This window comes from Phaethon aethereus (genome assembly GCF_964289735.1).
Source record: "Phaethon aethereus genome assembly, chromosome: 5".
NCBI classification, from domain to species: domain Eukaryota; kingdom Metazoa; phylum Chordata; class Aves; order Phaethontiformes; family Phaethontidae; genus Phaethon; species Phaethon aethereus.
The window spans coordinates 46,795,555-46,822,018 of record NC_138579.1 but is presented as its reverse complement, the minus strand read 5'-3'; the positions used below and the strand labels follow the sequence as shown (position 1 = coordinate 46,822,018).

Below are 26,464 nucleotides of genomic sequence, written 5' to 3'. Positions count from 1 at the left end.
GTTGGAGACAACTTGATCTCGGAAGCCCGGGATTCCTGCAGGTTCCATGCCCATGCTGCAGCACCAAGTAGACCTAATGTTTTAAACAACTTCAATTGTAGGTGTACTTTCTAGTAAGCAAAACAGTCTTGTTTTGAGGATATAGGTGAAACAAGACTGTTAACTTCTAATATTGATTTAAAAGTAGGCTTTATTTGTTTATAGATATTGGGGGGGGGGGGGGAGAGCTTCATACTAAAATTGCACTGTGCTTTAACAAATACTTACATGGACTTGATCAGACACTGTGCTGTTGAGGAGCAGCTTGGCTATATAGTGTCCATCACATATATATGTATTGTGCACATGGATGAAGGGCAGAAAAATAGTAGTTCTCACATATTCCTGGACAGGTAAGCAGGAATGGGAAGGGAGCATACTTATTTAAAAAGGTAACCTAGGACTACTGATGGAGTAGAACTTTTTCCCAGCTCAGGTTTTGGGTACTTGTAAGAATTCTGCATTGTCAGCCAGCTCGTGAGCGTTCCCCTGCTTACACAGTCCAGTGTGATTTTTTTTTTTTTTTTTTTGCGCTTATGAACTTGAGGTAAATGGGCCAAAACCCAAAATAATTGTAACTGCTCATCTATAAATATATACGTAAAACAACATTGCAAGAAGAGTATTTAAATTCTTGGTTCTTGAATGGGGATTCTAGCTTTTTAGTAATATGTAATCTTTACGATTTTTAATAATACTTTTGAAAGTTCAGTGCCTGCTCTTTGTAATAGGTGGTGATAACACAATGTAGATAAATGTCAAAAGTTGTGTTACGTGCTGGTTGCTATGTAAAAGATTACGGGTGCTTTAAATGCAGAGCTTGAAATGAGTTACTCGCCTTGTTAGCAATAATGGTTAAATTCTTTTTGAAGTATGTATCAGCCTGTCTTTTTGGTGAGGCCCTTTGAAATGTGACTCATGAATATTTGAGACAGCTTTAAATATTAGAACCAGTAAACTTCTTTAAATATAGAACATTTTAAATTTAATTGTGTTTGACTGATTTGTTTCATGGTTCTATTCCAAAACAGAGTATTCCAGTGAGGCTCAAGTTACCCAACTGTAGGAGGCAGGGATCAGAGTATATGTGAAGTCTGCACTGCTGTTGTCTGTATATACCTAATCTTTAAATAAACATGTTGGCCTCTATCATTCCTTCTTTTATAAACATAAAACTGAAACTTAGAAGGCAAATCAAATTGCAAGCAGCTACTGCTGTTTTCTGTGGTGACTTCCTGTGGTTGAAGAGTGGAAGCTGTTTTCTGTCCTTGAAAGAATAATTTCAAGCTCTGATTTTGAAGTAAAACATGTTGTACTGAGACATGATTTGGGGCTAACATTTCTGTACATTGAAAAAACCTGAATACCGATGCAATGGTGCTGATCAAATCTGAGATGCAGATCCTATCCCATAGTTTTCTTAATTTTTTGGAACAGGGATGGTGAAGTCAGTGGTATTAGTTCTCTAAGAGCTCATGACTGGTTTGCTCTGGATCTGATGTGGAAGCATTGGACTAAACAATCTCTATGTTTTTGACTTTGTAAAACAAATAAAATGGAATTTGCTCTGAATTGTTAATGTGGGTTTTTTTCCCTTTAAAATGTTTGCCTGTACATGCAAATGCCTGATTGTCCTTTATCATCTATAATAATGCAGTGAGAATTACTGTACTTCTATGTGCCCAAACCAAAGCTTTTATTAATTTGTTTTCCTGGCTGTTACTTATTTTACAGTGCTGATGTTTTTAACAGTTTCTTTTGTGTTCCAGTGATTTTAATTAGAACTATTAATTAAGCTATTAAGAAACAGTTATTTCCAAATAACAATTTTCTAGCGAAGGTGTTTGGAAAGGTACATCCGATAGCATGCATATCCAGTCAGCACTGAAGCAATGGTGGCCCGGCGAGGCGGCGTCTGGCAGGGGCGCGGCTGGAGCCCGTGGTCGCTTTGCCCCACTGCCCTGTGCAGTGCTAGCCGGCTCCCATTTGGGTTCCCGCTCTCCTGCTTCCTCTGAGGTCTTTGATTTTTCCAAACTGCAGCAGGGAATCGATTTTTAACCTAAAACTGCCTTGACTTTGATTTGGAATGTCCGCTCACCTTAGTGGTTGCAATTGTGCGTATTCAATAGCTTCTGATGTACTTCAAAATACCCTGGGCATGTGATGGAAAGCAGGAGCAGTTTTTGTGTGGTACTATTTCTGTCCCTTGGCAGCTTTGCTCCCAAGGGTGTTTTGTCACTGATGCAATGCAAGAGCCAGAGTGAGTTTTCACTCCCTTGTCTAAATTGGAACAACAGGGTAGGACTTAAGTAGTGTCTCTGCTCCTTGCTCCCCAGGGAGCCAGCCGGTGGAGGTAGCCGTCCCTGCGCCACAGCCACGAGGGCAGCGAGGCCTCGGACAGCGGTTCCTTCAGCTGCCCAGGGCTGAAGGCAGGAGAGGCCGTACCCATCTGCGGGAACCATCCAGCATCACCGAGGGCTGCTGCCATGCATGGGCTGGTTCTGGTTTCCCTCGTCAGCTGTAACTTTACAAATCTATACTGCTTCTTTCCACGCATGGGGGCAATACATATGTAATTTACTCAGCTGGTTAAAAGCAGCTTCCTTGGGATAGTAGCCACGTTTTGACAGAAAACCTTTAATTTCAACTGTTCACTGAAACCTGCAGGCAGGCCGGTAGTGCCGCGGCCGGGCCCGGGGCTGCCCGCCGGCCGAAGGCCTGCACCCGGCGAGGAAACGCAGGCTCAGCCCGGCCGGCAGCCGCCGTTGCGGGCGGCTCGTTGGGGACCTCAGCAGGCGGCGGTGCGTAGCGGAACCCCCGGCGCGGGCTGCGGCGCCGGCGGAGGCTGGGGGACGGTGCACCGGGCGGCGCTGAGGCGGCGGCATGACGGAGAGGCGGCAGCGAGCCCGCGTGCAGGGCGGCTGGGCCGGCGCCCCGGCGGGACGGCTCGCAGGCAAGGCCCGGCTCGCAGGTAAGGACCGGGCGCGCACCCGGCCTGTGGCGCGCAGGGGCCCCTCCCGGCGCCCCGCGGCCGCCGGCCTTACAGGGCCGCGGGCGGGCGGGTGTCCGGGGCTTGTCAGGGCCCTTCTGTCCCGGCCGCGGCGTTACGGTGAGGCCGGTGCTGGCGACCCCCTTCCCCGGCTGCGCCCGCCGCAGCAACAGCCGCCTGGCCCGCGGTGTGCAGTGCCGGAGCGGGCCCGCCCCGGGAGGGGAGCGCTGGGGCTGCCCTGCCCTTGCCTTATAGACGGTCTGGAGACGGCTGCTGTCCCGGGCGTGACGTGGGCTGGGGCGAAAAATAATCGGCAAAGCCTTGAAAGCCTTTAGAAGCGCGGCTGGAAGTTAGCACCGCTTTCTTCGCTGAGCAGCACAGCAGCATGGCTTGTAGGCGTAAGCTGGGGTCTCCGAACCCACCTGCGGTGAGGCTGAAAGGGTGGGGACGTGTCGCCTGGCTGCTGTTCCTGCCTGTGCTGTGTGACACGGAGCGTGAGGCCTTGGGTGGAGGTCTGGATTTTCTAGGTAACTAAAGTTCAGGTGTTCGAACCCAGTTTTTAGGTAAAACTTTTACGTGTGTCAAGGATATCTTGTAGCAATTTCGAAGGTGGAATGCAGGGTCAGTGGCATATGTGTCTGGATGTGTTTCTTATTCTTAAAACTTATTATGTGTCTTTCTTTATCTTTTCACAGTGAAAACATTGCAAAATAAAGAGTGCTAGTTGGAAGAGCTGGAGTTAATGTCACTGTTTTGTATCATTTAAACCAAGTAGTGGAGAAGCAGGAGAGTACTGTGTGGGCTTCCAGTCTTAGAGGAAGAACTAGTTTATTTTGTGAATGTGGTCAAAACACCATATTCCACTTGCCTGATTCCAATACCCAGTAAAGCTCCTGTTTCTCTGCAGACTAAGCATCCTAGGCAAGCTGATTAATTTTTTCCAACGTTTAAAAAAAGCCAACTGTTTTGAGTTGTGCATGTAGCCTGTAAATTTTCTGCTACAGCTGTGTTTAATTCCACCTATTCCTAAGGTGATTTTTAAAAATTATTTTTCCCATCTTTTGAATTATGCAGAGAGAAGACTTTTACTTTTGTCTCTGTTTCAGGCCCATTTTTAAGCCTGTTTGCATGTGTAAATAAAACACATGAAGTGGTATGCCTGAGTTGCTCTCCCATACTTTCTCCCTAATTTCAAAATCTTGTTTTAATAACAGTATTTTTTGCAGAGTAATGTCTTTTTGTTTCCTAAAAGAAATTGCAGAGGGAAGCAGTTTGGCTGCTTGGTAAAATTTCTGCTGGCATGTGATAGATGTTTGTGGTAGATTTAAAAGGTTCTAGGTGTCATCCTTTCCCATAAAAGGATGTTTTCATTTTTGTTTGTCTATGAATAACAAATATATATATAAAAAATCCAGTTTCTGTGCAGTTTTAACTCTTATGTAATGTAGGTTTGGCTGTTTCCTGGAGTCTCTGCAAGCAGAGGAGAATTGACTTCAAAGAATGATTCCATAAGCTCTGAACTGTATTTTTTATATGGTGAAATTCTATTTCATGTGATCCTTTTTTTTTCCTCTGTGCTTCAGCACCTAAGGCACCTGTGGCCAGCAACCTTGCCCCTGCAGACACCAGACTGGCGTGGATGAAGAAAGATCAGCCTCACACTCACAAGCAATTTGTCTTTGAAAAGCCATCCGAGGTAAAAATTACATGGTAACTAGTAGAATCTCATCTTTTATTAAACTACAAATGATAAAAGTATCAGACTTTGAGATTATAATCTCATGTTTAAAAACAAATTAAAAACTCAGCTGACCTGAACTTTGGGCTTTTACCAAGCAGGGTTTGCAACTGTCTTGCATATATGGTAAACAGAAAGTTACGGTCCCTCTGTTTAGCCTCAGGCTTTGAGTATTCATTATGTACGTGTGCATAACTACTTTTTTTCAGAGAGCCAAAATAATATGTTCTCCTAAATATTCAGAATTATGCAATGTCCTAAGCATGATTTGAGCTCTGTTTTTTCCCTCAGTTGGGATATCTGTCCTGTTTGTTACAGGGGAAGAGCATTGGATTTGTTGTATAGACTTTGTTTTATTTCCCATTAGCAGATGAAGGATATTGTGCTCTGTGCAGTGGGAGTTCCTTGCTTGGGAAAAAAGGGTTTGAACAATTCTTTCTAAGACAGAAGTACTTGAAAGGCTGTCTTCTTGTCTTGGAAGGATTGGAGGTTGTCTGGGAAGATTCTCTTTTCTCTGTGACAGAGCCCTGGTATTTATATAGTACTATATTTTGATCCTCTTGCTTGCTCAACTCAGTACCTCCCTCCACTGAGCTCAGAGAAGAGAAGCATAAATCCCTGAGACAATCAGAATGATAATCCAGGCTGGGTTAAGCTACTGTGTGTGTTTTTTTTGGTTTTTGTTGTAACAAAAAACGGCTATCTCAAGCTGTGCAAACAATTTTAAAGTCTCAACTCCTACTATGTCTGGTCTGTCTTGTGTTTTGCTCATTGTCTGGGGCCCGGGATTTATTCATCCCTCTCATAGTTGCTCTAGATTTTTACTTCCAAATGTAATGGTAGGAATTTTTTTGCTTGTGGTTGATAAATAGCAAGTATTGTAATAATCCAAATAATTTAGAAATTAATGTCCTTTAGGGGCAGTTGGTTGTTAAAACTGCCTGCCGTGGTAGCTGCATTTGAGAGTTTCTGGGGCATGGAGAGAGCAGGTGGGGTGTTAACTGCTTACCAATTGTCCAGACATGTATTTTTCTCACTGACCTATCAGTATGAGGCTATATAGAGTCACTAGAGACGGCAATTAGTTCTGTTTGACTAGAGCATGCCAGGTACTCAAATGTTTAAAATTCACCATGTATTGTCTTGTTACCTTTCAGGTGGAGCGCAGAGTTCCTGAGGCAGGTGTGATAGAGTGAGTATACTGCTGACTTAACTGTCCTTCGTGTGTTTTTTCTGTCTTGTTGGTCATTGGGCATCTGCTGAAAAAGAATTCCTTCTTCACTTACAACTGACATGCCTTAGGAATGAATTTCGGTAGAAAATGTGCACTTTCAGCCCTTTTATCCTGAACTGAATTTATAATCAGGAGGGTTCAAGTCTGTGTTAACTAGATTTCATAGCTTTGGTGTAGCTGTATAAGCCAGGAATAACAAACAATTGGGCATTCTGGATCAAAAGAACTGCAAATATGTCTCCTTTGGTTAGCAATGTACATTTTCTTACAACAATCCCTGTGTAAACTATGCTGGAAATTACTTACTGTTATCCAGGAATATAGCTGGTATGGCAACTCAAGCATTACTTCCTTTGAAGGCTCAGAAAAGTAGCTGCTCACAAGTGTCATAGTGAAGCTAGGTATTCGTTGGTCACCTACCCTTTGTGCTGAAAGGGGGATCTTGTCAGAGTAACTTTGGCATGAAGTGTGACAAGGTGTGGTGGTATATGGTGAAGTTACAAATTTTGAAAATTAAATTTGCTTCAGTTTGATTATCTTGGTAGAATTTTCTTATTCCATATGCCAGTCTTTTATGCTTTTCTCCTTTAGATTCCCTGTGACATCCCTCATTTACTTATCTTTATCGCCCTAAAACTGTGTATTGAGCCTTTGGTGAAATGAGAGTCAGAGGCAGGAACTACACACAAGCTGATTTGCTTCTGCAACACCCCTTGCTGCCTTACTGTGATCTCTGACTATCTCCAGAGCATTATTGCTTCCCTTTTTTCCTCTTACTCTTACTCTTACTTTACGAAACTTTCCCTAGTCCAGGCTTACAGCAATTCATGCTGCTCAGTGTAAAATAATTTCTTGTTGTTTGTCCATCTGATGGCTCTTTCCTTTCTATATCCTCAGCAAGCCTGGTGTGTATGAGCTCAGCAAAGTACCAACTGGTATTTCTAGGTAAGTGGATGAAACTTGTTATTTGCTATTGCAGAATGACACGGTGATACTCAACTTTCTGAAGTCTAGTCTCTGTAGAGTGTTTTGACTCTAGCAGGTGCACATTGCCCTTTCTGTGTATCTTCTGTTTAGAGTACTTCTGGAAATATTTTATCAGGTAGCAGAGACTTACGTAGTTCTGAGCAGCACTGAAGAGAAGAAGAATGAACCTCTTAACATCTAGTGCATACTGCATATAGTGTGCTTGTCCAGAATAAGGAGAAGGGAGTATGTCCCTTTGTTTCATGATTGAGAGTAAGTTTATGCTTGAAATTTGGATCAGTATTCCTGTGTTAGCAAGTGCATGATGTCTGTGTTGTGTAGTTAAGAGCTTCCAAAAACTTCTAGCTGTAAATTGGACTTGTTTAAATTCATCTAATAAAAGCATTGTTGTGCTTTAACCTGGCAGGCAGCTGAACATCACACAGGTGTTCGCTCACTCTCTCCCTCCCTGCAGTGGGATGGGGGGAAAAAAAAAGTAAAATTCGTGGGTTGAGTTAAAGATAGCTCCATAGGACAGAAAAGGAAGGGGGGAAAAATAATAAAAGAATATACAAAATACATGATGCACAGTGCAGTTGCTTACCACCTGCTGACTGATGCTCAGCCACTTCCTGAGCAGTCGCCCCCAGCCAGCTTTCCTCTTAGTCTATATACTGAGCCTGATGTCTTATGGTATGGAGTATTCCTTTGGCCAGCTGGGGTCAGCTGTCCTGGCTGTGCCCCCTCCCAGCCTCCTTGCTGGCAGGGCAGTATGAGAAGCTGAAAAGTCCTTGACTTAGTGTAAACACTGCTTAGCAACAACTGAAACATCAGTGTGTTATCAACATTACTCTCATCCTAAATCTAAAACACATACTATACCAGCTACTAGGAGGAAAATTAACTCTATGTCCAGGTGAAACGAGGACAAGCATTTAACTTCAGACAGATTTGGTAACTTTAGATTGTCCCTTTTGCTTACATAGTATGCCTTAATTATTTCAGCTTCAGGACACTTCAGAACAAAACCCACTTGTTCTGTGATTCCTACTAATTAAAACGCATTTTATTTTACCTTGCTGACTTAGCTGCAGTATCAGTATTAATCTTTTTCTTCTGAATTTGATGGGTTTTATTAATAGTGGAAAAAATGCCAAGGACATAGTAACTTTTTGTGCATTTATTTCAAAGCTTTCATCTTGGTTTCTTCTAAAGCTGCAAATAAATTTTTATGCCAATTTGAAAAGTAAAAGTTTTGACCAGCTGAAAAGAGAAAAGATACACAGCCAGCTGGGTTATTCTGTCATTTTCTGGAGTTTGTTTTCATAATATGTTGCTGGAATATATATATTTCTGGAAAGTTAATAATCAGAGTTTGCATCTCTTTTAGTACCTTTACTGTATATTCTTACTGTGATGTCTTTGGAGAATTGAATACTTGTGAGAGTAAACTCTTCTGAACAGCATTCCACTTCCAGCCCACCATAGCGGCTGGAATTTTTTAAGGTTGCTGTTAGTACAGTGAAAATACAAAGTGTGCATATGAAAATGTAAAAATGGGACAGGTTAAATACTCTATGGTTCTTGTGCTTGGAAAAGGGAAGATGGGATGGCAGTAGTGATAAAGGGCTATCAAATTCTGAGTGGCACGGAGATGGTGTATAAAGGGCAATTACTCACGTTGATTGTAAGTGAGTAATCACTTACATAATCACCTAATTTATCAGATGTGAAGTTAATAACAAGCAGAAGGATGCCATTTTTCACACAGTGCATGGCTGACTGTGGGACTCGTAGGCTATTGTTGGTGTCATATGTTTTTACAGGTTTTAAAAAGCAATTAGCCATGTTTGGTGAGGGGAAGACTGATTAGGAGCTCCTGCTTCCTTCTGTTCTTTCCTTCACACCTGCTTTTGACTGTGGTCAGAAATAGGGTACTGGGCTTTGACTTTCGGTCTGATGCATTACAGCCATTCTTGGCTCCTTTGGGATTCCTGGAAATTAGAATATTTTATCAAAGCATATATAGAAGTGTATATTCCTTCCATCTTTATTTTTTTTCCCTAGGATTCATTTGATTCCTGGCTTTATTGATTCAAAACAAGCAGACTGGGTGTTTGAACAACTCCTCCAAGACATACCCTGGGGCCAGCGAACTCACATCAGACAAGGTAAGGAGTGTGTAGACCAACTTTTTGGGTCATTTCCATACCAAAATCCATGCACTGTTTATCGTTGTTTTTCTTTTTACATATTACCACTCCTTCGCATTTCCTTCTAAGTTTTCCATGCATCTCCGAGGAGTACTGCTGCTTATTTTTCAATCTGTATCACCGTGTTCTTATTGCCAATTAAATGAGGTCTTTCCAAATGAAAATTGCCTGTCTTAAAAATCTTTGAATTTTACTGCCGCCTCTGTCATCTCCAGTTCTTTTTCCCATTCTTTAGATTAAGTCTGTGCTCCATCCCTTCATACCATCTCCCTGTGATGCTGCAAGAACTATGTTCTTTGAGGTTTCTGTCACCAGGAATATTTTTTGCCTATCACTTAAAATTCCAGCAGAGCATGTTCCTTTTCCCTTGTCTTTGCTTATTAGTTCCAGTATGCAGTAAGTGAAGACACTGCTATTCTGGATTTGTTCACTAAGGGGCACCTGTTCTAGCTAAATGTCTCTTTCAGTCAGGAACAGATGTAAGATAATATATTGGAGTAGGTACTGGCCAGGGCTGGAAAATATCTTCAATATCTATGTTTACTGGCTTGCAATAAAGGTACCACATAATGGAGAATTTCACCTGTCAAGCATGAGAAATAGCTACCGAAATAGTATTTTCAGAAGCTGAAAGTACTTTTAACTTGACGTTTGTATTACACCACAGAGCACACACATATTTGTCAAAATATTACTAGTCCAGCCTTGCTACATTCTGCTTCTGTAATGTCCCCGTGATGCTGCAAGCCCTTTTCACTTTATCCTTTCCAGTGGATACATATTGCAACTTATACCAGGTTATTGGGCACTGGAACCAGGAGAATATAAAACAATCCAGAATTATAAATAAAATTTCCGTTTCAATTTGCTATCTTTAACTTCTCCAGTCCCTGTCCTGTCTGGCATAGGGATGAGAAAATGGATGCAGTTCCAAGATTTTGGCAAGTAATTCCTCTTGCAGAGACAGACCTGCTTTTGAATAATCTTGTTCCTTCACTTGTGTTCATTATCTAAGGCTGAGGATTTTAAGGGGCTGCTTTAGGTGAGTGGACAGTCCCTCTTTGATCAAGTTTCTTGATAGAATTGCATAATCTTTCCATTTTCAAACCCTTTGATAAGGCAACTGAGAAAGTCTTCCTGTTTTTCTTCTTTTTTAGAAGTATGTTTTGAGGAACCAAGGCTTACCTCCTGGTATGGGGAACTTCCTTACACGTACTCCAGGATAACAATGCAGCCAAACCCAAATGTATGTATGTGTTCACAGTTTTGTTTTATTTTATTATCGTGTATAAAGAAATCCTTTGCAGAGATTGAGAGACAAAAACTCCCTCTGTCCTCTGTTTTTATCTAGAGTATCAATCAGCTTTTAATTTCTGATCAGCACAGATTCTGGTGGAATGTGGACCGCTTCATAAAACAATTAATATGAGTGGAATGACTGAGAGGAGCAGGAGATTTCTTTGTTCTTTAAAATCATAGAATAGTTTGGGTTGGAAGGAACCTTTGAAGGTCATCTAATCAAACCCCCCTGCAATGAGCAGAGACATCTTCAACTAGGTCAGGTTGCTCAGAGCCCCATCCAACCTGACCTTGAGTGTTTCCAGGGATGGGGCATCTACCACCTCTCTGGGCAACCTGTGCCAGGGTTTCACCATCCTCCCTGTGAAAAATTTCTTCCTTATATCTTGTCTAAATCTACCCTCTTTCAGTTTACAACCATTACCCCTTGTCCTACTGCAACAGGCCCTGCTAAAATGTCTGTCCCCATCTTTTTTATAAGCCCCCTTGAAGTACTGGAAGGCTGCAATAAGGTCTCCCCAGAGCCTTTTCTTCTCCAGGCTGAACAACCCCAGCTCTCTCAGCCTGTCCTCATAGGAGAGGAGTTCCATCCCGCTAATCTTTTTTGTGGCCCTGCTCTGGACCACTCCAACAGGTCCATGTCTTTCCTGTGCTGAGGGCTCCAGAGCTGGATACAGGACTCCAGCTGAGGTCTCACCAGAGCAGGGTAGAGGGGCAGAATCACCTCCCTCGACCTGCTGGCCATGCTGCTTTTGATGGAGCCCAGGATACGGTTGGCCGCCTGGGCTGTGAGTGCACATTGCTGGCTCATGTCCAGATTTTCATCCACCAGTACCCCCAGGTCCTTCTCAGCAGGGCTGCTCTCCATCCCTTCATCCCCCAGCCTGTACGGATAATGGGGGTTACCCCGACCCAGGTGCAGGACCCTGCACTTGGCCTTTGTGAACCTCATGAGGTTCACACGGGCCCACTTCTCAAGCTTGTCCAGGTCCCTCTGGATGACCTCCTGTCTCTCAGGCGAGTCAACCGCACCACTCAGCTTGGTGATCTCAGCAAGATGCACTTGATCCCGCTATGTCACTGATGAAGATATTAAAGAGTACTAGTCCCAATACAGGGGTGTCCCCTGAGGCATGCCACTCATCACTGATCTCCATCTGGACATTGAGCCATTGACCACTACCCTCTGGATGCGACCACCCCACCAATTCCTCATGCACTGAAATCTGTATCTCTCCAATTTAGAGAGAAGGATGTTGTGGGGGACCATGTCAAAGGCCTCATAGAAGTCCAGATAGACGACATCAGTAGCTCTTGCCTTGTCCACTGATGTGGTCGCTCCATCATAGAAGGCCACTAGGTTGGTCCAGCAGAGCTTTTCCTTGGTGAAGCCATGCTGGCTGTCTTGAATCACCTCCCTGTCCTCCATGTACCTTAGCATAGTTTCTAGGAGGATCTGCTCCATGATCTTCCGAGGCACAGAAGTGAGGCTGACAGGTCAATAGTTCCCAGGGTCCTGCTTGCTACCCGTTTTAAAATTGGGTGCAATGTTTCCCTTTTTCCAGTCTCCAGGGACTTCACCTGGCTGCCAGGACTTTTCAAATCTCATGGAGAGTGGCTTGGCAACTACATCAGCCAGTTCCCTCAGGATTCTGGGATACACCTCATCAGGTCCCATAGTCTTATGCATGTTCAAGTTCCTCAGATGGTCTCAAACCTGATCTTCTCTTACAGTGGGAGGAACTTTGCTCCCTCAGTCCCTGTCTTGCAGTCCAGCCACTCAAGAGGTGTGGGAAGAGACACTGCCAGTGCAGACTGAAGCAAAGAAGTCGTTGAGTACCTCAGCCTTCTCCTCATCCGTTGTTATCAGTCTGCCAGTCTTGCTCATCAATGCAGGGTACACTTTCTCTGACCTTCCTTTTCTGGCTGACATACCTGCAGAAGCCTGTCTTATCGTTCTTTGCATCCCTTGCCACGTTCAGCTCCAGCCATGCCTTAGCGCTGCTGACACCATCCCTGCACAAGTGGGCAGTGTCCCTGTAGTCATCCCAGGATACATGTCCCTGCTTCCACTGCGTGTGCATTTTCTTCTTACCCTTTAGTTTGCCTCGCAGGTCTTGACTCATGCGTGCCAGTCTCTGTTTAGTTGCTAAAGATTGTCGAAAGGAAATTACCACTCCAGAGTTTAAATTTCTCCTTTTGGGTCAGTGTAGCTTTGGACAGAACTCTTAATTGTCTCATTGTGTGACTTACTCTATGCATCTTTATGCGGGAGATTGTAGTGTATACAGTCATGCTGAGGTTTTTGTTGTCAAATATCAATTACTGAAAGAGTGACTTTCAGCAGCAGTTGGATTCAGTATTGCTTAAGTGAGAATTTAGGCATGTTTTTAATTCCTGTGTGGATGCTGTGAAATTGACACACACAGCCTGCCTGCTCAGCAACCCCAGATTGTATGGTGTAATTTCCCATGCTATTTTGGAAGGGTTAAAAACCTTCTGAGTGACTCTTTGATGTTTTGTTCATGTTCACTCTCTCGGTCTTTCAGCGTGTTGTGCCATCAGCCTGTCTCTTGGTATTGCTTTGTTTGAAATGTCCATGGCAGTAGGCTGCAGTGTTCTGAACCATAAGTTAAGGCTGGATAGCATGAGACAGAAGTGTCCCAAGTCCCAGAACTGCTGCCAAAAGGGGGTACCTCCTCACAAAGCTCAGTTTGATGAAAGTGGAAAGGTGTTATTTAACAGCATGAGTTGTGAAGATCTGTCTTCTCAAAAATTCCATAACCTATGGAATTTATAGTGGAAAAATAGGTGCTTTTTTTTTAAATGGACTTTGCTGGAAACTGAATGGCTTTAGGGATTGGAAGTGCCTCCACAAAATCATCTGCTGTACACTAATGATTTAAATTCAGTTCAGCCTGTTGTGGAAGCTGTTGCTGTTCAGATGTTGGCTAGAGCCTGTATATACCCTGAATTCACAGTTTCGGTTCAGTTTGCATAAAGTTCAGAGTTAGCACTCATTGGGCCACTGGCTGGTTTTTCTCATCCAAGAGGTACAAGGCCTAAATCAGTCACGCATACTGATCCTGTCTTTTATCTCTGAATAATTCTCTTTTTACTGAGAGAAAGAAACTCCAGCAGAAAGTGAGATGCACTGGCAAACTTGCATAGCTGGGAGCCAGCCCTGCCACTGGCTGGAAACTGCCCATAGGCAGATATGTGGGTAGGCTGCACACAGACACAACATTTCACTCAGCTTTGTAGGTGGGAGTTCCTGCAGCCTAGAAGAAGCAGTGATGGTGTAAAGAGCACAGTCCTTACCTGTAGAATAGGGTTTATATCACAAAAATATCCCAAGTAAAGTGTAATTTAGTGCACAGCTTGACCAAAACAAGTTGCCTGCCTTGAATGATTGGTCTGTAGGAGTAATTAGCTTTTTGCCTTTCCTTTTTTGTTTGGTGTGATTGCAGCACTGCTAGGTATAATCCAGCGCTTATGCCTAAATGAATTTTGGTATTAGAAAAATGTTTATTGTAGTTGGTGACACAGTAATGTTTCAATAAAATTACTTCCCCTGCTGCTGGTTTGTAGTGGTGTTTCCACTGAACTGTAAAATTCACCACATGGTGATATTTTTAATAATAAATACTATTGTGGTAGGGATTGAAGGAATCCAGTCCTAGTTGGTCACTGAAAAGTGCTTTCAGTAATTCTTGTTGGAAGACTCTGCCATTTCATTTTGTCCTGCACATACTGCACATTCAGGCAACCCAATTACAAGCTATAGCTTTTTCTGGGTGGTACTACTGATTTTCCTACATGTCCCATAACTGCAAGCTATGTTTACATATAATTACTTATTCACATGATGCTTAGTCATTAAAGGGGTGACTTAGCTATAAGTACCCCTAATAGAGAAAGATGGTATGTTGAGGCTCCTGCAGTGTAGCCAACAGGTTAAAAACCCTTTAAACATGGGTAAGCATGGAAAGAAAGTGGTGCAGACTCGATTACTAGAGGTGGATGCTAGGAAGAAATTCCTGCTGTCTGTTCCTTCTTGTGCCAGTGGTGCACTGGGAGATTTGGAATCAGTTCTTTATCCTCTCTTGATCTGTGTTTCTGCTTATATAACAGGCAAAAATTCTGGCCTACATTGCTTTGGCTTTTTTTTTTATATACTGATGTAGTACTTAAAAGCACTCTGACAGATGAGAGTTATGATGTAAATTTATAACATTAAATTATGATTCACTGGACTGAGTTGTAATGGAATGTGCAGAGCTGCTGTGGGTTATGGGCTCAGCAAGATGTTAGCAAAGGGAAGGATGAAATTCGGGGCCTGTGACACTGTTTTTGCGAACCGTTGAAAAGTTACAACCTCGAAGTCGAAACCGTGGGAGGTGATGAGTTGGGCTCAACTCATAGAGACAGAGGGCCATGCTGTGACAGTGTTAGGCCAACCGTTGTCTTGTGTTCTGTGTCAACAGCTGCAGGCAACTGAGAGCGTGTCACTTAGTCACTGATTGCAACTTTCTGGCTGTGCTATGCCCACCAGCAATGGCCAAGTAACTCAGATGTTATCAGACCCCTGTGTTAAACTCCTCTAGCTTGGCCAGGAGGTTAAAAAAACAGGTATGCATAGGAGAAGTTGCATACTTTTTGTATGAGTTAAGAACTCCCTATGTATATCTGTGGTCAGTTCAAGCAGATTTTACTCTCTCTACTTCCTCACCTTCCAGTCAACTGGGGTGGCTGGCTACATTATCGTGGAGGGCAGACTGGCCTCATAGTTTTAAGAGATGATTTAGTATTGAGTGATAGGTAAAGGTAACATGCATATTTCGCAGAAAGCCCGTCCCTCAGCTATACTAAAAATATAATCAGAATTGTTCAGAGGCATTTATTTGATTTCAAGTTTATTGTGATTAAAGTACAGTATATTTTGTTTCTCAGTAGTTTTCCCCTTGTGTCTTATGTTACCTGCTGCTGGCCAGCTCTCATTGTATTTACCCTACTTCTGTTCTGCTGATTACAGTGGCATCCTCTGCTGACCATGCTGAAGGAGCGCATTGAAGAGTTCACTGGCTATACCTTCAACTCTCTCCTCTGCAACCTCTACCGAAATGAGAAGGATAGTGTAGACTGGCACAGCGACGATGAACCATCACTGGGAAAGAATCCTGTCATTGCCTCGCTCAGCTTTGGTGCTACCCGGACCTTTGAGATGAGGAAGAAACCCTCCCCTGTGAGTGTTCATATCACATTGAGAGAGTCCTGTAGTTATTAATATGTTCAGAATTTTCCCCCTGTTTAGAGAACTTAAATACTAAAAGAGTTTAATAGTAGTTAACGAAAGCACAAGTCGTAAAGTTCTATGGAATAAGCATAGGGATCCAGAAATCTGTCGCATGGAACATGACATCTTGAGGATGGGTTTGGGACCATTCTAATAATGTGCAACAGTGTAATGCTGCAGTGAAATTGCAACCTGGGCACTCTTCCGCTCAAGTAAGTGCCTTTTCCGTTACTTAAAATGAAATCAGTGGTGATGGAAGGGGACTTTCACTGTGTAAATGAACCAAAGAGTTGATACCATTTTCTTAAACTCCGGCAAACATTGTGTAATGCATAGTATATGTGAGATGAAGAGTAGCTCTGACTGCTTTTGTAACAAAGTAAAAATCCTCTTAATACTGTTTGCATTTTGACTTCTCTGTGTTCAGATTGAGGGACAGTGAACAGAGGGAAGGAGCTCATTTCTTTTCCATAAAATACCAAACTCTTGCACCATACTTCACAGACTAAACAGAGATCTTTACTTTGATAAGGAGGCATGTGTGGAACATCCTTTCAGAAATTAGTTGGTGATTCAGTAGTGAATACTCTTTCTAGGTAAAATGCTGTGCCTGGGAATGATGTGTTTACAAGCCAACTTAAAACTTAAATTTTGCAATTTGTAATTATCCAAGTAAAGGAATCACGCATTCTTGTGTTGAGAATACAGGCCTCATTTTAGGGTATCTTGCTTCAGATGTCTTTTCTGCATGTGTAATCGTGGAGAACTTTGGGAAGAAGTTTGCTGTCTGCTTATGTTGCTATTTATTCTGAATAAGTAATGCAGAAAACAAAGGTGGTGATTATGAGCCTATTAGAAAACTGTATGCTGACGTACTTGACCCATCAAGAGTCACCTTGGGTTGTATATTCATGAACAACCAAGGTCAGAATTTGAATCAGAAAACAAATAAATAATTTGTATTTTTCACCAGTTCTCTAATTTTTAAATTCTTTGTTGTCTGAAGTGAATTTAATTCTGGTCCCTGAGCATGAGATCACATAACGAGTGCATTATATCAGAGGGCATAGCATGAGTGTGATGCTGTGATGATAACAAAATATCAGCTGGAAAGTTCATTCCTCTGGGAAACTGTAAATGGTGCTTGGATTAATTTCTAGAAGTGTATGTGTTCCCCTTCAGTGGGTCAGAATCAAAGCCACTTAGATTTCAGTATAAACTTTGCAGTTTCCCTCTTAAAAATCCAAGCCAGTTCTTCAGCAAGATGTCTTTTTGTTCTGTTTTCTATTTTCTGAAGACACCCACTATGACCAAAGGGGGAAATTCAGTCTGTGTCATTCATAGTTGGCTGCCTTCTTTGATCTGTACTGCACAATTTCTTCCCTTTTCTTCCTGAGATGGATTATTTTCTATAGATGTATCCCTCAAGCTCACCTCATTTTTTTTCTTCAGTGCCTCTGACCTGATATTTCTGACTAGCTGAGTCTTGCTACCTGTAAAGTGTATTCCTTTTGCAAGTGTGACATACCTTTTTTCTAAGGTATGATCCCCATGTGCAGAGTGATCCTTGAATAAGTTGCTATTAAATGCATCCTGTGCCTAAGGGAACTCGTACTTAATAATTATATGGCACACATTAAGTATTCTTTGCACATTCCCAAAGCCTGCAATTTTCTGAGAGCATCCTATGACACGAGATGCTTTGCCAAGTGGGAGTTACAAGAGACTCCGATGGAAATTACAACCTTTCAGGCTGTACCACCAAAGAAGTAATTTTCATACTCTATTGTAATGTAGCATTCTCTCTTTCATTAAGAGAAAATTAAAGTTGATTGTAGATATTTGAAGTTTGATCATTACTTTGTTCAAAAGCAAGTTACAGGAAGTGGAATGTAGTCTAGGGAAAAGGGATTCAGATTAACAGTCATCCCAGGCGTTCAGGCTCTCCCTGGTTTGTATCTGCCAGTACATCGGGTTTCCAGAGTTAGTCTTTGTTGAGGAGGGGAAGAGAAAGTAAATCCTTTTCCTTGCAAAATTAAACCTCTTTGAGGGCCAACATTCTAGTATTTCAAATTCTAGAGTTTCAAAAGCCTTCATTTCCCTCTCTTCTAAGTGCTTTTAAGTATTTTGAGATGAAAGATGAAAAGATGTAGTGAAAGTACTAGATAAGAAATACTATGGTTGAAGCTCACTGTGGATAAATGGTACTGGAAGAAAAAAACTAAAGCAGTTGCCTGTGTGTGATCATGTACTGGGTACTAAATAGTATGTACCACAAGTTGGGTAACATCTTGTAGTGCTATTGAAGAATACTAGATCGGAGCCTTCAGAGACTTCAGTTCATGTTAGTATCTGTACAAGTATTTTCCATATTATATCTTGAAATGTGGATGAAATTTTTAGAGAATAAAATCCTATTTCTGTAACTGCAAAGACGACCAGTAATGGTGGGTTAGTTTTTTTGTGCATGTTTGTGTGAATTTAGACATTTGTCTGATAGGAAGTTGGTGGTGTTTGTATAGGCCACTCTGAAATTGTCACAAAAGGAAATCTTTTTATTCTTTCTCTGCATTTTTCCTTGGCAAAAAATGGAAAAAAAAAGGTTATTTAGGTGCAAGTAGTCTTTTTTTTCCCCTGAAAATTATTCTAGGGTGAGGAGAAAGAAAGGTTCAGCCCTCTGTTCTTCTTTTTGGTGAGTACTGTACTGGATGAGTGAGTGTTCATCATATAATAGATGGTAAAGGAGTGTAGAGACATGCATAGCCTATTTGAATCTGCATCAACAAGCATCCCTCGTGGATAAGTAGAAATAATTCTTACTCTAATTTCAGCCCAGGACATATAAAAAAGCTACAAATACTTTTCAGGAGTAAATTCCCCACTGGAATTAAGGAGACTTTTCATGAAAATCAACATGAGGCCAGAAACTGTTCTACTTTACCTGCTGGAGTTTTTCTTTTTAAGCATTCTTTCATCTAAATGCTGCCTTTTCTGTTGATTTGGACCAGGTGTGTGATTGTAGCTGGTATTTTGCCTTTGCTTTAAATGGTTTCTAGGGTTTTTTGGTAGTTCAAAGTCTACAGTGAAGTGATTTGGTTTCTTTTATTTTCTACTTCTAGCTCCAGTAAATTACTGAAACTTTTTCTTGCCTCCTTGTTTCCCCCCCATCGTTGTAGCTCCTGCCTATGCCAAAACCAAGAAATGAATGCTTTGTTTTAGAGTTGTGATTCATACGCAATTCACACACAATCCATTGGTTTAGTCAACAAGTCCTCTGGTGCTTGCCCATAGCGTAACTGTCACCACTGCACCACTGTGTCCCCCTCCTGTTCCCACAGCCTCAAGGCCCCTGTCCCACTCATATGTGACTTGTCCTATTCTAGAGGAATTGATTTCACTGTGTTAAGTGGGTCTTTCTGATGCAGTCTCACTACCATTTTTACTATTGATTGTAACTGCTCAACTCAATGAGACAATGCCAGGTTATCTGATTAGGTCTTTCCAGAACCTGAGTGTGAAATGTTAGTTCAGAGGTGAAGGGTGATATTTAATGTCCTATTAAGCTTCCATGTCCCACTGAGAGGTGCTCTGTAGCCGAATTCTGAGTGCCATAAAGACCAGTTGGGTGTAGTTGTCCAACGAACTGCCATGTGAACTGTGGAAGGAGTTAGAAAGCCAGCTGTCAGGTTGCTCATCTTCCATCTGTAACTAAGGAAACTGATGGGCACTGGGGAAGGGAGAGAGCTTTATGCATGTGTTGGATCGTAGCAGGTGTTCTCAGAATCAGCCTTCAGATGGGTCTGTCCTTCAATTGAAACACGGTCCTTTTCTTCTGTTCTTGAGTAGCTGTTCTAGCAGAAGTTAAAGATCTCCTAGTACTTTGGAAAACAGCAGAGAAATAATCCTTTGTGTCCTAACAGGTCTAATTGAAGACAAATGTGGGAATATATGGAGCACAGTAGAAACAGAGACTTGGATCAGGAGAAGGAGAATTGAACTTTTAGATTGGCATGAAGGAGACTTGCAGACAGCAGTGGCTGCAGAGGAGGAGGTGGTGTCCACCAGTATTGGCAGGACTTGAGCAGCCGTAGACAGGTAGAGAGGAAGATGTGAGTGCTTTAGAGCTACCTCACTTGCAGTCTGCTAGATCAGCTGCAGAAAGACTGAGGGAGTTTAAAGATAGTCCTATATAGGTAGGCAAGTGGATTACGTGAGGGAAGGGCAATGTAACTGATATTCATTCTTACTGGATCCATAAAGAAAAGAGCTGCAGCGAGGATTTCATAAGAGTGAGTGAGAATAAACAGGTAAAAATGCAGAAGTATTGATAGACACTTTGTTGTGGAGGAGGGTGTTTCCATAGCTGGTCGTAGAGGCGTAAACTGGAAGAGACCTTTCTCTTCTTGTATCCAGGGATACAAGCAAGATGGAAGTCTGAAAAATACGAGATTAGAAGTTTTGTAAGGATAATTCTCTTGGTAATAGGTAAATAGGTAAAGCAGAAGAGTAGAAGCCAGCATTCTCTATGAAGGCTGTGTATTTGGACAGTGTAAAGCTTGGATTGTATTAAATGTGCAACTCAAGATTATGAAAATTCTAATTTAATTCTTAATTTATATACTAAGAAGCAGAACAGTTGCTTTACCGGACCTGTTCTTGGAAGCAGCTGGTTTTGTAATGCATAGAGTAATGAAGTGAACATATAAAAGTTACCTGAGGCATTTCTTTCCGTGTTTGTTACCAGTATTTTTAAAAAATCTTTTCCTTCTTAGATGTCAAGATTAAAGTTCCTTCATAAACTTCTTGACCTCTGAAGCCCAACTGAGTATGTCTAACATCAGCTCTAGAGAGAAAGGTTCTGAACTGAGATTTGGTGGACAGTGTTAGTAATGACATGTGAGACAGTAAAAACCTTTTTGTCTAACTTTGCCAGCTCTGCAAAACCAATTGACATAAAAAAATCTCTTTTGCTAAGTAAAACTAGGTTCAGAGATGTCCCATTTAAAACAGACAAGTAACTGCTGCTTTTACATACTGACTTTTCTAAGCCAAAAGGATGTTTTCTCCTAAATCATTCATCTTGGAGAAGAATTCTTCTTTAATAAAGATGAGCAAGAGATAAAAATAAGTCCACTGTTGTCCATTCGCTAAGTGAAATGATGTAATCCTGTGAAATCTGAAACAGCCGTGCAATGCTATTTCTCTGCTTTTCATCAGCAGTCATGTTTATAATACCTATTTTTGAAATTTTTTTTCCTCGTTTCCTCTGAAGTTTAAGAAAATGGTTTTGGCATTACACCTTACTTTTAATACAGCAAGATAAATGGCTAATAATTCTAGAAGCTTTAAAATGTGTTTTGCATTATTTACAAAGATTATGTATTACATGTGATTCTGAGTGCCTTCAGCACTCCGTTATTCCAGAGGTTTAGTGAGCTTAATTAATCACTGGCACAGCCTTGGGGCCCTTAGGTATCCCCAAGAAATGCACAAATCCAGAATTGCCAGCTAGTGCTGCCAGTTGCATAAGCGGTATTGAATAGCCTTGTTCTGTTACACTGTGACTTCTAGTCACAGACATGAACAGAAAGTGGCAATGGTGCGAATAAATTGTCAATTACATCAAGTGATGCTTTTTATTATCAGGAATTTATTTGATCCCAACCAAGATCTTTTGCACTTCAGAGGATTTGCAGTCGTCTTTATTTTGGAATCTTTTTTTATGGAATCTTTTTTTATAGACACGCACCCTCCCAGTTCTTCGTTTGGAAATTGAACTTTGTTTTAAGTCCAGGACATAATTTTCCCAGTAGTTGATACTTTACCTCATTATTTTGAGCTTTTCAGCAAGCCATGAACTTTAAAAAAGACAAACCTGCATCAAGTTGGGCCACTGCACAATTAAGCTTCAAGGAAGTTGGTTAACATTTTTCAAAATGTGAGTTTTCGTAAAAGCGTTAAAATCTGTTGTATGAGAGCTGTTGTGTCTTTTTAGTAGCTCGCAAAAGGCTATGTCTGCCTTTTCATGACCTGTTAATGTTTTCTTCTAACTGTCAGGTCTCTGCAGAGCGCTGTTAGTTTTCCTGAATAGCTCAATATAGAGCTGAAGCCTGGAGATCTTGTAACATTCTGTTTCAGAAATGTGGACTTTTGTCAGTGTGAGGTAACTATACCTGCACCTCAAGCTGGGTTAAATCTTACTGTGATAATTCCATTTTTCCCAGTCTCAGTTGCCCTGTATTGTTTCCAGCTTCTTTGTGATCTGGTTCGGTTACAAGTGACGTAAAGGATGGGGTTAGGAAGGCCAAGGCATGGCTGGAGCTGAACGTGGCAAGGGATGCAAAGAACGATAAGACAGGCTTCTGCAGGTATGTCAGCCAGAAAAGGAAGGTCAGAGAAAGCATACCCCCCCGATCCTCCTTGATGAGCAAGACTGGCAAACTGGTAACAACAGATGAGGAGAAGGCTGAGGTACTCAACGACTTCTTTGCTTCAGTCTGCACTGGCAGTGTCTCTTCCCACACCTCTTGAGTGGCTGGACTGCAAGACAGGGACTGAGGGAGCAAAGTTCCTCCCACTGTAAGAGAAGATCAGGTTTGAGACCATCTGAGGAACTTGAACATGCATAAGACTATGGGACCTGATGAGGTGTATCCCAGAATCCTGAGGGAACTGGCTGATGTAGTTGCCAAGCCACTCTCCATGAGATTTGAAAAGTCCTGGCAGCCAGGTGAAGTCCCTGGAGACTGGAAAAAGGGAAACATTGCACCCAATTTTAAAACGGGTAGCAAGCAGGACCCTGGGAACTATTGACCTGTCAGCCTCACTTCTGTGCCTCGGAAGATCATGGAGCAGATCCTCCTAGAAACTATGCTAAGGTACATGGAGGACAGGGAGGTGATTCAAGACAGCCAGCATGGCTTCACCAAGGAAAAGCTCTGCTGGACCAACCTAGTGGCCTTCTATGATGGAGCGACCACATTAGTGGACAAGGCAAGAGCTACTGATGTCGTCTATCTGGACTTCTATGAGGCCTTTGACATGGTCCCCCACAACATCCTTCTCTCTAAATTGGAGAGATACAGATTTCAGTGCATGAGGAATTGGTGGGGTGGTCGCATCCAGAGGGTAGTGGTCAATGGCTCAATGTCCAGATGGAGATCAGTGATGAGTGGCATGCCTCAGGGGACACCCCTGTATTGGGACTAGTACTCTTTAATATCTTCATCAGTGACATAGCGGGATCAAGTGCATCTTGCTGAGATCACCAAGCTGAGTGGTGCGGTTGACTCGCCTGAGAGACAGGAGGTCATCCAGAGGGACCTGGACAAGCTTGAGAAGTGGGCCCGTGTGAACCTCATGAGGTTCACAAAGGCCAAGTGCAGGGTCCTGCACCTGGGTCGGGGTAACCCCCATTATCCGTACAGGCTGGGGGATGAAGGGATGGAGAGCAGCCCTGCTGAGAAGGACCTGGGGGTACTGGTGGATGAAAATCTGGACATGAGCCAGCAATGTGCACTCACAGCCCAGGCGGCCAACCGTATCCTGGGCTGCATCAAAAGCAAGTGTGGCCAGCAGGTCGAGGGAGGTGGTTCTGCCCCTCTGCTCTTCTCTGGTAAGACCTCAGCTGGAGTCCTATGTCCAGCTCTGGAGCCCTCAGCACAGGAAGGACATGGACCTGTTGGAGTGGGTCCAGAGAAGGGCCACAGAAATGTCCAGAGGGATGGAACACCTCTCCTGTGAGGGCAGGCTGCGAAAGTTGAGGTTGTTCAGCCTGGAGGAGGCTCTGGGGAGACCTTACTGCAGCCTTCCAGTACTTCAAGGGGACTTATAAGAAAGATGGGGACAGGCTTTTTTAGCAGGGCCTGTTGCAGTCGGAGAAGGGGTAATTGTTCTAGACTAAACTAGATCTAAAGGGTAGATTTCTAAAGACTACACTAAAAGAGGGTAGATTTCACCTAGGTACAAGGAAGAAATTTTTCACAGTGAGAGTGGTGAACCTCTAGCACAGGTTGCCCAGAGAGGTGGTATATGTCCCATCCCTGGAAACACTCAAGGGCAGGGTGGACAAGGCTCTGAGCAACCTGATCTGCTCATTGCAGGGGGGTTTGATTAGATGACCTTAAAAGGTCCCTTCCAACCCAAACTAGAATCATAGTTGTGACCTCTCATCGCTTCTTCCCCCCACCCCCCCAGTACAGTTTCATTTTACATGACAAATGTGACAAATGCCACTCTGGTAGTAATAGGTTCTGCTGAGTCTGGAGTAATTGCTGCCTTTAGCTGGGTCTGCAATAATTGAGCATTGCCTCGTCCTAAACACTCAACAATGTGTTTTTAGGAGTTCACCAAGCATTATAAGAAACTTGAAGAGAAGATACTGCCTAACTTATTAACAAAATAAAAATTCTGAAGCATTTGTTCAGCAACTAAGGTGCATGGTCCTTTACAGGAACACTGTCATGCTTTAGAAGCTTAGACCTGGCTTAATTATTTTTTACTCATCTCTGTAGTAATTGTGTATTTCTGGCTTTTCTTTCAAGAACAAATAACTGATTTGCTGATCTCTTTTTGGAAAAAAATCCACTGCTTCTGGAGGCCGTGGTACAAAACCAGTTATGCATTTGGGCTATCTGTTTGCTATATGCAGTATACTCAGAACAAGGTTAACCTTGTGCTTGTACAATGTAGAGACCAAAAACCTGTCATACTCTTTTTTTCAATGGAGGACATTTATTATTCACTTTACACTTTCAAGCTATCTATGGCTTTCTGTAACTTAAAAATAAAAGACCTCTTGAGTCTCTTCGCTTTCATCACTAATTAAACTATTTCTCTAACTCCCCCTCTCTCTAAAATAATCCCTGTATTTTGCAGATGATTTCCTATCTGAAACCTTCCAGAATTTCTCATTTCAGAGAGTTGCTTTCTGCTCTTCCTAGACAGCTTGCAGAGCTGGCTATAGAGATCTGTAAAAGGCAAAACGTATACTGCCATTCTGTATTTGGGAGACATCCTGGTTTTCCTATTCACATTTCAATATTAATGAAATAATAAAAGTGCCAACATTAAGTAGGCAAGATTTTAAATGGAAGTTGTTCAAGATTTGCCACAATTTTTTTCTGCAGCTGTTGAAGGTTAAAATCAGAAAATATTAAAGGAGTACATAGAGCATTATCATACCTGCGCATGTGGCATTCTGGAAGATCATGTCACACATAGTATGATTTCATGAGGACGTTACTGTCGTGATTGACAGAGAACTGTGTTGGCATAATAGACTTCCCTGAGCCATTTGACTTGGTAGTGTATTAATATGATTTAAAATTGGAAGGGATAATGCAAAGCAATAGAGAGTTGCTATTCCCACTGATGTGGCATGTGTGAGACCAATGCTGCTATGTCTGGTTGTTGTGTTTGTGCTTTAAAAAAATTGTATATAATCAGAAGGCTTAACAAAAGTTTGCAAATTTTTTGTCTTCTAGTTTAGCAGTCTGTTTTGCTTAGTGATAATAAAGTTTAAGATGACTTGTTTTACGAGGTACTGTAGGAAAAGGAGATTTTTTTGGATAGGAGAAGTTCTTCATCTAGCAGATAATGCTATACCAACATGTAATGTCCAAAAAAAGACAAATTCAGAATAGAAGGAAGATGTGTATTTTTGATGATTTGGAATTAGGGTGGCTATTGCAGAATACCTCCACACAGAACTGTTTATTTCAAGAGTGGATGTTTCCAAAAGGTTCGCAGTCTCGCTCCACAATTTTGCACTAGATGTTGGAGCTAGTTGTTGGACTTTACCTGTGTTGTACAGGCAGTGAGATGCAATGACTTCTTTCATCCTTAAAATGCTCAGCTCCTGAACTCTTTATGAAATACAGTAACAGAGAGGTTTAGTTAGACTTCTTGATCTTGTAAGAGCTTCTGGTTTTCTACCAAATGCATATGCCTGCTTCTTCAGTGTCTAATGTTTCTTTTTAGGAAGAGAATGGAGACTATACTTACGTAGAAAGACTAAGAATCCCACTTGATCACGGGACTCTGTTGATGATGGAAGGAGCTACCCAGGAGGACTGGCAGGTAAGAACTCCTTGATGCTTTACTTGCAGTGCAGTTTTCTAAATATGCATGAGGCACTCCCATAGAGGTACAGGACGTTCTGCTTCCAGTGACACAATTGTTTCCCAGCGTATTAATATTGCTTTCTGCCTCAGAATTCAAAGAAACAATGGGTTTTCTTTCAATTGCTGAGTGATATAATAGGAATCAGCTCAGATGTTCCAGCATTAAAGTTCAGCAATGAAGGTTGCAGTCTGCAGCTGAAAGAGCAAAATCAGTTTAGGAACTTGGAATATAAAAAAGTTGCAACTTAAATGAACAAGTCCACAGTAATCTACAAAGACCTTTTGCTTTCAGTGGCTCTGAGCAGTCAGAACATGAACGTTTTGCCTTACCTAAATGTTTAGAAATGTTAATAAAGAGCCGTAACAGGAAATTAAGGTTTTTTTACATTGTTTGGTTACCTGTATTTTTAAATACACAAGCTCATGCTTTTGGTTTTGTGTTTTGTTTTGTTTTTTCCAAATGCCACTTACAGCATCGAGTGCCTAAGGAATATCATTCTAGAGATGCACGGATAAACTTGACCTTTAGGATCATTTATCCAGAACCTGATGGAGTTTGGAAGTGA

The 26,464-nt window shown here is 42.1% G+C and overlaps 1 protein-coding gene across 1 annotated transcript; it reads left to right on the top strand.

Moving 5' to 3' along the window:
• Window positions 1–2,922: 2,922 nt before the first annotated feature.
• ALKBH3 (alkB homolog 3, alpha-ketoglutarate dependent dioxygenase) lies at window positions 2,923–26,464 on the top strand (the record flags this gene model as incomplete). The annotated part of the gene is made up of 9 exons (XM_082000625.1): window positions 2,923–2,992; window positions 4,612–4,724; window positions 5,924–5,958; window positions 6,898–6,945; window positions 9,034–9,137; window positions 10,337–10,425; window positions 15,514–15,723; window positions 25,756–25,854; window positions 26,372–26,464. 9 exons carry the CDS (start codon window positions 2,923–2,925, stop codon window positions 26,462–26,464), a joined length of 861 nt encoding a protein of 286 aa, XP_081856751.1.